This window comes from Prionailurus viverrinus, chromosome F1 (genome assembly GCF_022837055.1).
Source record: "Prionailurus viverrinus isolate Anna chromosome F1, UM_Priviv_1.0, whole genome shotgun sequence".
NCBI lineage: Eukaryota > Metazoa > Chordata > Mammalia > Carnivora > Felidae > Prionailurus > Prionailurus viverrinus.
The window spans coordinates 37,542,780-37,556,291 of NC_062577.1; the positions used below are offsets into that span (position 1 = coordinate 37,542,780).

General features: G+C 52.9%; 1 protein-coding gene across 1 annotated transcript in view; it reads right to left on the reverse strand.

Moving 5' to 3' along the window:
• The window catches only part of CACNA1S (calcium voltage-gated channel subunit alpha1 S), a 66,367-nt gene that overhangs the window by 39,936 nt on the left and 12,919 nt on the right, over positions 1 to 13,512 (reverse strand). The window contains exons 3-9 of the mRNA XM_047840180.1: positions 10,042 to 10,181; positions 7,202 to 7,344; positions 6,878 to 7,030; positions 4,420 to 4,625; positions 2,729 to 2,832; positions 728 to 873; positions 208 to 289 (exon numbers count right to left, since the gene is read on the reverse strand). Coding sequence (XP_047696136.1) covers positions 208 to 289; positions 728 to 873; positions 2,729 to 2,832; positions 4,420 to 4,625; positions 6,878 to 7,030; positions 7,202 to 7,344; positions 10,042 to 10,181 — 974 coding nt within the window. The remainder of the gene's footprint in view (positions 1 to 207; positions 290 to 727; positions 874 to 2,728; positions 2,833 to 4,419; positions 4,626 to 6,877; positions 7,031 to 7,201; positions 7,345 to 10,041; positions 10,182 to 13,512) is intronic.

Consider the following 13,512-nt stretch of genomic DNA (forward strand, 5'->3'; position numbering starts at 1 on the left):
TCCCAGCCCCTTCCCTGTGTGATCTGGTGATCAGATGATCAGGTGATCTGCTGAGTGCCCTCTGATGGCACTGAGGGATGGGGCATGTGACTCTAAAGCTAGTAAGTGGGTTCTAACAGTACATGGGGAACAGCACATGGGTTCTATCTCCATGTCTCGGGGAGTTCTGAGTCTGGGAAGACCCTGGGGCGAAGGGCAGATACTTACACAAACTGGATGATTTTGTTCAAGCCCTCGATTTCATACAGGCTCTCTGTGTCGGAGCCTCCTTCATCCAGAGACAGCTTCCCTGGGAACGAGAGAGAAAAGGCGGGCCAGTCTTTGGGGCCCCTCCGGGCTGGACACACCTAGGCCGGGCACACCTGGAAAAGGGGCCATTGGCTGGAGGCACCTGTGACCACAGGCTCTAGTGGGCCTGGATGGCTCTGTGTTTTCCCGAGCCGCCCGAGGAAGAGCCCACACTTGCAGGGGAGGGGCGGCTGTGGGCAGGCAGCATGGCACTCTGTACTTCAGGAGGAGCCCCGGGCACACCTGGATGCCATCATTTCGAGCCTTAAGGCTTAAGGTGGGTCACTCACCCTCTAAGGGCCTGAGTTTTCTCACCTGCAAAATGGCAACAGTCTACCTGCTGGAAGGGCGATGTGACACAGTGCCGTCTCTGGGAGCCGACCGTGAGGGGCCGCTCAGGGGTGGGGAGGGCATGCTGACTATGCCTTTGGGCCCGAACCTTCTCTCAAGTCCTCAACGTCCATGACCTCGCCCTGCGTGATCCAGCTCATGTAGCCCCGGAGGTCCTCTTCCAGCTGCTGCTTCTCCCGGAGCTTTTGGAAGGTTCCCCTGGACTTGGCCTTCTCCCGCTCCTTAGTGAATTCCCTGAAGGAACAGAGAGATGGGAAGGGCGGAGAAAAAAGAGAGGGTGTGGAGAAGGATTGGGCTTCCCAAGGACAGAGAGAGCACGTTCTGTGGCTGGATGCGCCCCTGCCTTCGGGCCCAGGGTGTCGCCCGGGGTCCAGGTGCCCCTTCCAGGTGACAGAGGGGCAGCTCCTCTCGTGCCCCCTCGCCATCCACACCCTCAGGAGCACCTTGGAGCGCCCAGCCTGCCTTTCTCATTGCCTTCTCATCTCGTCTGGTATTTTATCCTCCCTCGTCTTGGGGTCGCCTTGGACACTAGGGGTTAATGACATGACCATTTCCCTAACAGAATCAGCCACGGATCCTCAAATTTTCCAGGCTTCCCTGACCCTTGAAGCTACCTTAGGAATTTAGTTCTGCTTACAGACTTAAGGTCTGGAGGAAATTCCCCTGAGTCTAGAAGAAACCAGGTGGCCACACTGGAAGGAAAGGACCGGAGGGTCAGCAAAGGATCTTCAGACCAGCAGAGACAACCCACTAAGCAGGATGGAGAGAGAGGGAGGAGAGAGGGAGACGCAGGCACAGTCATTGGCTTGTCACATTAGCGCCTCAGCCCTCAGCACCATCCCCAGGGACAGGGCCCGGGCAGGGGGGCTCTGACCCTTTCCTGCTGTGGATCCTTTGGTAGTTCCAGGAAAACTGAGGCTACCTCCTCAGGATAATGTTGCAAAATGCACAAAATAAAACCATCTCATTACAAAGGAGTCGATTGTATCGCAATATAGTTATGGACATATAAAGAAATTGTGATAAGTACGTATATGCTTCTTTGTTAGCTCATTCCCTAGCAAAGCCGAGTTGCAGATCTAACAACTCTCATAGTTTCAAAGTAGTAATGCGTGTTGTGTGGGTTCTATTGGGACAAGTCACAGGGAGCGCTAAATACCACTGTGGCGCACTGTCTCCATGCCTAGTGAAAGGAGACGCTAGATTTCAATCAGAGCTAGCAGAAAAGAAAGACAAGTTTTTCTCATTCAAGTTCACAGACCCCCTGAGTTCTTTCTACAGAGTGCTTGGCAGGAAGCTTCTGGGGTGGGGTGATGGCCATGGGGAAGGGGGCTGATGGTCACTTCTAGATGCTCCACTGTGGCTGCCTTGGAGCCGTCGCAGAGAGAACAGCTCTCATTAATAATGACCATTAGTAGTTAGTGCTTGTTATGTGCTGGACTCTGTTCTAAGGACTTTCTACGTATTAACTCATTTAATGCTCCCAGCACCCCTATGGGATTATTCCCATTTGACAGATGAGGCACAGAGAGGTTAGGTGACGAGGCAAAGGTCACACAGCCACCAAGCAGTAGTGTAAAGATTTAAACTTGGACAGTCTAGCCCCAGTCTGTGTGCCTCACTGAAGGCCCCACAGACTCCTAACATGAAGCATCAGCTCCTGCACATCCAGGGGCAGGAGGCTGGGACCTCGGGGGCTTCACCCAGAGGGAGTGCGGGTGTAGAGGGACAGAAGAAGAAAGGATGAGAGAAGGCTTGGGGAGAAGGGAGAAAAATTAAAAATCGAGGGGCTCCTATCTGCATCTTCTGCACCTCCCTTGCTAACCTGGGAGTGTGCTCTTGGCAAAAGGGGAGCCAGGGGTAAGCGGAGGTTCTAATCCACATCTCCCTGCCCTGCTTCTCCCCTTCCTCCTCCTCCTCCTCCTCCCACACCTCTTCCTCCTTTACTGCCTACTCTCTTTCTCCCTCTTGCTCTTTTCCTGCTCTCCCCATCCCGCCCCCAACCTCTCTGCCCCTTCTCCCTTCCACCCTCCACCCTTCTCCTCTCCTTTTCTTCCCTCTCCCCGCAGCTGCTTGTGAACTTCCTTACCCGCTCAGGACACCCAGCACCAGGTTGAGAATGAAGAAGGATCCCAGCAGAATGAGGGTGACAAAATAGATCCAGGGCCACTCGTTCCCGATGGCATCGTTGACCTGGTCCAGACAAAAGCATGAGTCCCATACACTGACCTGAGAGGGCTTAGGTCCCCTTCTGGACTCAGTGCTCCACCTGACCCTGGGGACAAGGAGAGAGGCCATCTGGGCCCAGTGAGAGGACTGTCCTCGCCCAAAGATCTAGGACCTGGAATTAGAAGGACATCTCAAAAGTAGCCTTGCTGGCTGTCCACTTGGCCAGACAAGTCCGACACATTTCTTCCCCCAGCCATTCACCTCCCTGGCTCAACTCTTTCATTTACTTTTTTTTTTTTTAATTGTTTTTGAGTGTTTATTTTTGGAAGAGAGAGAGAGACAGTGTGAGCAGGGGAGGAGCAGAGAGAAAGGGAGACACAGAATCTGAATCAGGCTTCAGGTTCCCAGCTGTCAGCACAGAGCCCGATGCAGGGCTCGAACTCACAAATCGTGAGATCATGACCAAAGCTGAAGTCAGATGCTTAACCATCGGAGCCACCCAGGCACCCCTGGGCTCAACTCTCTCATATACTCTCTCTCCAGTTGATTTCCTTACAGCCAAGATTTTTCAAAGTAGAAGAAACACTAAAAAGTCTCGGCGTGAGCTTGGCCAGCTCCTTCATAAACAAGCTCTGTGACCCTAGACAAGTCACCTAACATCTCTGAGCATTATCCCATCTGTCCATGGGGATAATGATATACACTTGCCCCTCACAGACCCGTAATAGAGGTGAAATAACACGTGACAGTCCTTTGACATGTTTGATAACTCGCTCCCAAAATATGAGCTTACGAGAACTACCCATACTAATCCTTTATGTTTGCAAAGCATCTGACTGTTTGACAATCTTTTCCTCAACAGGCAGTATCATGTTGTGGTTACGCATCCTGGGATCAGAGCCCGAGGGATTAGAGTTTGCTCACCAGCGCCATAACTGTGGGCAAGTTACTGGACCTCTCTGAGCCTCGGTTTCCTCATCTGTAAAGTGGGAACCATGCCTTCCATTGTTGGAAGATTAATTAAGAAACGCAACCTAGCTCCTGATAACACCAAATAAATAATATACTCCAACAAGAAAACTTATATAGCATTGACCACATTACTGTTGTAATTCAGTTAATCTTCCTGGTAGTAACCATCAGAACTACCCTATGATGTAGGCAGTGTTTTTATTTTATAGACAAGGAAACTCATATCTAAAAATATTTATATGGGAAAGCAGTCTTGCCCTGGGGCAAAAAAAAAAAAAAGACTCAAAGGGTCCTTTATCCCTCAAGAAATCTGAGATTCTAGGTCACAGGAATGAGTCGCTCACAGCCAGGCTTAGGGAAAAGTTAGAAGTTGAGACCAGAACCCATGGAGCTCCTGGTTTCCATTCCTCTCCCACCTCTTAGGTTCTGCCCAGACAGGTTGTGCCTTGGGGATTGTCCAAAGGATGGTGGGACACACACCTGGGGACAGGAAGGGGGCCATGCACCCTGTGTAGGTTTCCCAGGGAGGGGTGAGAAGCAGCCGCGGACACTGGAGTCAGTGACTGTCGAGCCCCTCCCCCTCCCCGACGAGCCTGTGGATGAAGGCAGAAGGTTCTGCAGGCACAGGGCCAGACCCACCCAGTAGAGGACATCGGTCCACCCCTCCATGGTGATGCACTGGTACACGGTGAGCATGGAGAAGCCAAAGTTGTCAAAGTGCGTGATGCCATGGTTGGGCCCCGGCCAGCCACCCCGACACTCGCTGCCGTTGATGGTGCACGGGCGTCCCGAGCCCGTCCTGGCGCAGGGTGAGGGCTTCTCGTTCTCTACCGTGGCCACGATATCTGGGGGCGGAAGGCAGCATGAGCATCAGATGAGAGGAGCAGGTGGACAGGAATGAGAGAAGGTAGTTTGCAATCGTTGAGTAATAGGTCTAAAACACACTCAGCTGAAAACACAAAGGACTGCGCCCCCTGGAGCATATGGCGATGGAGGAGGAGGGCTGCTTGGGACGGGGGTGCCCAGCCATGGATGTCTACAGGCAGCAGCGGTCATATCTTAGGCCCCAGGGCCTCATCAGAGGGCCCGCTTCGAGGATGACTTTCCTATGAGGACGTAACCTACGTAGCAGGTGTAATGTGAATGTCAGGTATATCCACAGAGCTTTAAAACAGGAGGCAGCTATCCCACTGGGGCGGAGGTGAGGGGCAAGGTCACACGTGTTCTGACTCAAGAGTTCCTTCTGGGAGATGACGTGGAGATACCCCAATGGTACTGAGATGAGCTGCACAAGACACGACGCTTCAGGGGTGCGGGTCTACAGGCGTTCCCAGCAGTCCCCGCTGTGTCCCTGGATGGTGCTCTTATTATCTCTAAAATCCTTCAGTTTGGATTCCATCCTGGATCCCTTCTTATCGGGGGATGTTTTAGTCCTCTATTGTGTTCAGAGATTAAAATTAGCTCATCAGAGTTGGAATGCCCTACCTTACCCGTATTTACCATGTTGCCTCCATCTTCTGGAGAAGGGAGAGGAGAACATCGATAGTTCTGGGCTCTGAGTGGGTCCCTGACCCCTCAAGGCAAGGCGGGCCCATCCCAGAAAGGTTTTTGAGCACGGCTGGCCAGCACTGGTCAAGAACGCATGAGAACACTGGATGAGACCACCAAATTTGGTCTGAAGGTTGTGATAGAAAGTCTCCTCCTCTCTGTCTGGATAACATGTTTCATAGGACATAGACTGTTACAGGAACAGGACGAAGCTTAACTAGGAGGGGACTAGGAATGAAACCACTGAAAGCTCTATGAGAGCTCACTGTTTTGGGTTGGGCTTGGACCTTGCGTTGCCCGTCCCCTTGTCAGTGGGCCTGGGGAAGTAAGGCGTCTCCCAAGACACTGCAGGTATTGTAGTCTTGGCCATCCTGGGTTACTCTGGTGAGTTAGGTTCTGGGCTTTCAGTGGGAGGGGTTCTCCTAACAGAAGTCACCTCTTCCTCATGCCATCACCAATTCCTGTCGACCCTGGTAGAATCAACCCTCCAACCGAGACAGATCGATACCTGCCATCTCGGCAGCAATGAGTCTCAGAGTGCAGGGTGGGACCCACACCCTTTCAGGGCACCCACTTGGTCACAATTACCCTTATAATAACGCCAAGACATTATTTCATCTCCCGATCCTTCAACAAACGCAGGGTGGAGTTTTCTAGAGACTACATGACGTGTGATTGCACAACAGACTGAGCACAGAGGTAGCTGTGGGTATCCAGCAGATTCTATTAAGCCAGGCATTAAAGAGATTTAGACAAAAAGTAAGACAGTACCATTCTTGCGTTAAATGTTTTGGGTTTGGGAAAATACAGTAATTTTTTAATAAAATAAATTATTTATGTTCACAATGGCCTTATTAGTGTCCTTTTAAAATGAATTAATAAGTTAATACTGTGACATTTTTTTCTCAGTTTTCGTATCTAATGCCATAAACATCAATGAATAAAATCCACACCAACAAAAGCTCTTTGGGGTCCTTAATAATTTTTAAGAGTGCCAAGAGTCCTGAGGCAAACAGTTTGAGAACTACTGGCTTAGAAGGCTGGGGTCAGGCCCGGCTGGGCCTCAAGACGTATTATCTCTGAGAACCCTACAAGTAACCCTTCGGCTCCTGGGTGCTTTCTTGAGACCCCCTTTCAAACACTGCTCTGTGGGTCCCGGCTCTGAGGGCCTGCTCAGACTAAAGCTAAAATGACGGCTGTAAAGAAAAGTACAAGTGGAAATTTGGGCTTGTCCTGACCTGCAGCTCAAGCCACAGCAGGCTCAGAAAGCCCAAAGATACCACATTTATTTATTTGGGGTGGGAGTGCTCCATTCAGAGCAAGCTGTGGCCTGGGCCCCTGTCCACGTGCCTCCATCACTGACCCTGGCAGACCTGTGCTTCCTTCAAGGGAGACTTTGTCCAAGAGAGAACCATTCCTCGGGTCAACAGGTGTGGGAAGCAATGACCTTCTCCACGGCTGAGGTGGCTGTCCCTTTTGAGTTGTCTTAGGACCATGGCCATCACCACCACCACCACCCCGCCCCCGCCCCAGCGCCCTAGGAGCTCACCTGTCCCAATGAAGTAGCAGGTCTTGTGCATTTTGCCCTTGAAGAGCTCCAGCCCGATGATGGCATAGATGATGACCATAAAGAGGACGAGCAGGGCGATGTGGAACAGGGGAAGCATGGCCTTGAAGATGGAGTTGAGGACCACCTGCAGGCCTGCAGAGGGCGAGCAGGGAGGAGAAAGGAGGAGTCACTTCCCCTCTTGGTCTCCTGGCCCTCCCACTCTCTATGTCCTGGGAAGCCTCTGGGTTGGAAGGGGACCCAGAACTGGGCCGGGGAACGGGTTGGGGGAGGAGGAAGGGCATCTGCAGGAGCACCGGCACCCACTCGGCACCCCCGACACAAGCCGGAGGGGTCTGAGCACACGGAAGGCTCTCAGGGCCTTGACGTCCAGGCCAGCCCCTTTGCTGCTCATCGGGGCGGTGTTGCTTTGGATGACGTTAACCTGTTCCAGAATCACGGTGAAAACCCTAGAGGGGAGAAGAGGCAGAGAAGAGGGCCCAGTGGTCAGACAAGCAACTGGTCCAGTGGTCCGGGACCCTGTGTCTCATCTGTGCTCAAGGGGCTCGTGGACAGGCCTAGGGGACAGGAAGCAAGTCTCATCAATCACTAACTCGGGTTTGGTCGTGCCGGTCTGGAAAATTTTATTAGAAGATTCTGAGGCCTTATTGGGGCGCCTGGGTGGCGCAGTCGGTTAAGCGTCCGACTTCGGCCAGGTCACGATCTCGCGGTCCGGGAGTTCGAGCTCCGCGTCAGGCTCTGGGCTGATGGCTCAGAGCCTGGAGCCTGTTTCCAATTCTGTGTCTCCCTCTCTCTCTGCCCCTCCCCCGTTCATGCTCTGTCTCTCTCTGTCCCAAAAATAAATAAACGTTGAAAAAAAAAATTAAAAAAAAAAAAAAAAGAAGATTCTGAGGCCAAGTTCAGACTGCACAAAGAGGATTGGACCCATCTGAGATGTCCAATCTGGGCACCGAAGGGGGGTGTTGAGGGACACGTGCCACAGGCACTCACAGGCCGTGGCCTGGGAGCTGAGTGTACCCCGTGGGGGGGCTGAAGGTCACCAGTGGCGCTGCACTCAGTGGGGACCCAGAGGAGAAAGCCCAGAGCTGTGTCTCCCTGTGCAGCACTTTCTGACAATGCCCTCTTATTTCCTTTCCTGCTCATTTGCCCCTCCTCTCAATTCACTCGAATTCCCATTATCCTCTGAAGACCATCTCAAACCCTTCTTTATGAATCCTGCCTTTGACAAGGAACCCCTGGGACAAGTCGCTGAGTCCAACAATGGTGCACTGTGTGCTATTGTTTTCCCACACTCTATTATTCTGGCATCATTTGTCTTGGCCTCCCCCCCAGGCTGGTTCATCAAGAGTAGAGGCCGATTCACAGAATTCTGCCTTCCCCAGTGTGCCTAAAGCCGCATGGGATAATTAGTAAATCATCAACATCATGTTTTTTGAGTCGAGGGGCAGCCTAGTGGTTAAATACCAGGTTCTGGAGCCAAGATCGCCTTGGTGCGAATCCTGGCACAGCCACTGGCTAGCTATGCGACCTCGGGCAAGTTGCTTGACCTCTCTGAGCCTTAGCCTCCTTAAGTGGAAAAAATGAGATTGTTGAAAAAGCTAAATGAGATGTTACATGTAAAACACATAGTAAGTGCTTGATAAATGCTGCTGTTATAATTAGGGGGTGGTTATTAAAAGTTATATTATAGACTGAATTGTGTACCCCTCAAATTCAGATGTTGAAGCCCCAACCCTCAGTACCCCAGACAGTGGCTGTATTTGGAGACAGGACCTTTTTACTTTATTTTTTACATTTTTTAACATTTATTTATTTTTGAGAGACAGAGCACAAGCAGGGAAGGGGCAGAGAAAAAGGGAGACACAGAGTCTGAAGTAGGCTCCAGGCTCTGGGCTGTCAGCACAAAGCCCGACTCAGGGCTTGAACCCACGAACCCATGAGATCATGACCTGAGCCGAAGTCAGATGCTTAGCCACTCAGGTGCCCTGACAAGGCCTCTTAAAAAAAATTTTTTTTTAATGTTTATTTATTATTGAGAGGCAGAGAGAGACAGAGCATGAGCAGGGGAGGGGCAGAGAGAGGAGGAGACACAGAATCCCAAACAGGCTCCAGGCTCTGAGCTGTTAGCACAGAGCCCGACGTGGGGCTCGAACCCACAAGCCACAAGATCAAGACCTGAGGTGAAGTTGGGTGCTTAACCGACTGAGCCACCCAGGCGCCCCTGACAAGTTCTTTTTATTTTTTTTTTAACGTTTATTTACTTTTTGGGACAGAGAGAGGCAGAGCATGAACCGGGGAGGGGCAGAGAGAGAGGGAGACACAGAATCGGAAACAGGCTCCAGGCTCCGAGCCATCAGCCCAGAGCCTGACGCGGGGCTCGAACTCACGGACCGCGAGATGGTGACCTGGCTGAAGTCGGACGCTCAACCGACTGCGCCACCCAGGCGCCCCACAAGTTCTTTTTAAAGAGTTAAGTTAAGTGAGGCTGTTAGGGTCGACCCTAATCCAATCTGGCTGGTGTCGTTAGAAGAGGAGGAAATTCGGACACACGAAGAGGCACCCGGGTGTCCACAGAGGAAGGACCACGTGGTCGCAGGGAGGAGGTGGCCACCCACAATCCCAGGAGAGAGGCTGCAGGAAAAACCAAACCTGGGAACACCTTGACCTTGGCTTTCCAGCCTCCAGAGCTGCGAGGAAATGAGTTTCTGTTGTTTAAGCCCCCCAGTCTTTGGGATTTGGTTATGGTCCCCCCGGGCAGACAAATACAGGTTTCTAAACATCCATCTCTGTGAGCCCAAATAACAGGTTCCCCATATACCCCATGTAGGTCCAGGGAATAAAGGCGGAGACATTTATAAATGTCCAGAAACTGCTGGCCATTGAAACCACACCCATCATTTCCCATTTCGTGTGAGGTGAAAAGAAGAAAGGAGCCCGTGGTGCCTCGCTGGGGGGGCGGGACCTGCCAGGGCAGTGTGTCACTCTCGACAGGCAGGGGCCAGACCCTAACAGAGGCTGCTCCGTGGCAGGGCGTGCATGGTGCTGGGGGCCCCGCCTGCCTCTGGGATGCTGGTGGCGGCGGTGGGCACAGCATCCTCAGAGAGCCCCTCTGACCTCAAACCCCACTCCCCACATGTGGGCCTCACCCCAGGAAGACGATGATGAAGTCTAGCACATTCCAGCCGCTGCGCAGGTAGGCATCCTGGTGGAACAGGAAGCCATAGGCAATGATCTTCATGGCGGCTTCGATTGAGAAGACGATGAGGAAGAAATACTCCAGTTTCTCCTGTGGAGGCAAACAGTCACACCACTCCTCTGTGTATTCCGGGTGTGCCCTTGATCCTCCCTTTCTCTTCTCCCCCAGGCACACTGTTCCTCAGACGTGCCTGCCCCAGGACATTTGCACTGGCTGTTCCCTCCGCCTGGAATTCCCACCCTCCACCCCCACCCCCACCTCACCACCACACATCCCCACATTGCCAGCTCCCTCCTTTCCTACAGGTCTTTACTCAAAAGTCATCCCTCACCCAGGCCTTCCCTGGCCCCACCAGTACAACTGGAGTGACCTCTGACTTTTTCTGTTCCTCTTCTCTGCTTTAGTTTATCTTCTTAGCACTTATCCCTAGCTAAAAATACCATATATATTTTTATCTTGTTCGTTTTCTGTCTCACCCACTTGAATGTAAACTCCATGAAGTATGTGGATTTTTGTTCATTTCTTTTATCGCTCTACTTCCGTGGCCTAGAATTGGATGAATAAATGAATGGTCTGGGCAGCCCCCAAGGTGAAGGTCCCCAGGTGGTTTCTGGTTTGGGCATCTTTCTTCTCGCGCCATCCTGAGGACCGACAGTGGGGCATGACTGCAGAGAGGGGGTGCATTTCGCAGGACCCCAGATGGCCCTCTCTGGCTGGTCGGGGGTCTCACCTTTAACCCATCTTTCTGTAACCTCCCCCTGCTCGTCCTACCAGCCCGCCCACACCAGCTGCCTTCGGGGAGCCCTCTGGAGCCCACAAACAGGATGATTCAGGGGGAGGGGAATCGGGCACACTGTGTCTGGAGGAGGGCCCGCAGGTACCAGGTAGGGGGGGTGGGGGTTTCAGCTCAGCCTCTGCGCTGCAGGAGGCCTTGCTGACCCTTCCACGTTCTGGCCCTGCAGCCCCATTCTCTGATTCTCTCAGTTACCCCGTCCTGGACCCAGTCACCCTTCCCCCACCTCTGGGCCCAGGAGAGCTATTTCTAACTGAGAAGGCAGCATCCCCTGTGCCAGGACTCCAGGCTGAAACTGCTCTCCTTGCAGCCATCTGAACCCTGGTTGGTGGCTTCCAAGAGCCCTGCACCCCACCCCACCCCCACCAACCTCCGCGGACAAGCCCGGTCTCCCGAGAGGGTGTTGCCCAGCCTGCAGGCAGGACGGAGCTACAGCACTACACAACTCTGGGAGGGGTTGACTGCCCTCTGGAGCTGACCAACGAGGGGGTCTGTGCTCCAACCAGCGCCCTCCCTTACCATTAGTCACCAACACCCCCAGGAAAGCCCTCCCCCGGCCAGGGCCTCTCCATCAGCACACTCCGGAGGCATAACTCAGATTATGAATTCATAATATGAATTCTTTATTCTGGATGGAGCCAGCTCAGGAAACGGGCCACCCCATTAATGATTTGGAAGAGAATTTGTTTTTACTTCCAAGTAGTAGCTGTGGGAAGCAAGGGAAGAGGTTGCCAAATGGCCCGTTGACATGGATGCGGTCCGAGAAACCTCCCAGCTCGTCATTCAGAGAACATTCCCGAGAGCATAGTTTTCCCTTCTATATGGAGGGGGAAACTGAGGCACATATGGACTGACACTACTTTCCTTAACCTCACCCCTAGTTCCTCCCACCAGTTGCAATCCCAAAGCTTGCTTTTTCTTCCAGATAACGTATGGTTAAAATGCAAAACATACCGTTCTACTAATGGGCCTATTTACAGGGATTGTGCCTAACTGAAGGTGAAACGGGAATCGTGGGGCACCTGGCTCCTTGGGGAGATGCACAGGGCAGTCGGGGCACCTCCCCGCTGAGGTGGAGTGGGGGGCAGCCATGGAGGGCCTCCTTGGAATGGGCTGGGTGCTTTCGTTCCTGGGCAGGGCCGGCTTCTGGGGAGTCAGGCTCACCAGTAAGGGAAAAGCATAGATAGGGGAGAGTGAAGTCAAGTCAGCATTTAAAGTTTTAAGTTGCTGCAACCCCAGGGGCAAGACAGTTGAAGTGGGAGTGAGTGGAGGGAAAACAGGGCCCAAAATAGTTGTGGTGCTCAGAGGTTGGGCGGTCAGCCACGTCCACGGGAGCGCTGCCCACACCTGCCACTGCCTGTCCTATGGCCGCCAGACCCTGAGTGAGCTTGTCGAGGCCCGTAGGCCTCAGATGGGGTCACTCAGGTTCCACAGCCTGTTGGCTCCCAGGCCCAGCTCTCCCCACCACACTCCCCTAACCCGATCGCGGAGCACCTGGAACTCCACGGATCTGCCATAGGAGTCCCGTGTGTGCACGTGACACGGGCCCTCGCCCAGGAGGACATGGGAACAGGATGTGTCCCTTCTTGAGTTTTGGGACAGTGTTGTCAATGCCACATTGGGTTGCCCCATGGCCCCTCCAGCCTGGGCTCAGTCTTTGACAGAGGAACAAGGGACATCCATTCCACAGATATTTATTCAATGTTGGACTGCAGGCAGCAGGCAAGACCCTGCTATCTCTCCCCGAGATCGAAGTTATCAACTTTCCCCCAAACATCCCAGTTCCCCTCAGCACCCCCTTCAGAGGCTGCCATCAGCAGGTGGGAGGCAGTAGGTGTGTGGCATAAAGGTTCCCGTCAGCTCTGTTTCTTTGGACAAGTTCCTGACCTCTGTGACCCTCCGTTTCTTCATTTGTAAAGCTGAGGTAACGACCACTACCTACCTGGAAGAGTCATTCTGAGGAATAAATGGCCTCCTGTAGGGAAGCGCCCACAGCTTCCTGGCACATTCTGAATGCTCAGAAAGCCACAGCTTTTCTTATTAGATGCCTGGGCCCAGTTGTGAGGCTCTGATTTCTGCTTGCACCGTGTTCTACCAGTTTCCACAGAGCAGTTGCCTCAGGTCACTTCTGCGGGTAGCTCACCAGGAAGGACTTGGCTCTGTCCTACCTTCAATTCAACATGCTTAAAACTGACCTCCTCTTACTCCTGAACTTGCTCCCTTCCTCGATTGTCCCTGTCTCAGTCAATGACACCGAGCGGCCCAAGCCAGGAATCCAGGGTCTTTCCTGGCTCTTCCCATCACTCTTCCCTGGGCCGAGGGGCCTTGACTCTGTTCCCTGCTGTGTCACCTGCATCTAGAACAGTGCCCGCCACACCAGTGCTTGTGATCAAAGGAATGAGCCAGTGTCCTTACTGCGCTGCTTCTCAACGTACAGACTGGAGGCTGGTGCTGTCCCCAAACTGTTGCTATCAGTCTGAGACAAGCACAGGCAGTGAGAATAAGCATTTGGAAATTGTTGCAGCAATTCGCCACAACTTCCGAGCACATGGGTGGACCATAGCCTCAGGTGGGGCTTGACGAGTCTCAGAGGGCACAGCTGTGACGTGATCCCACGAAGTAGGACCA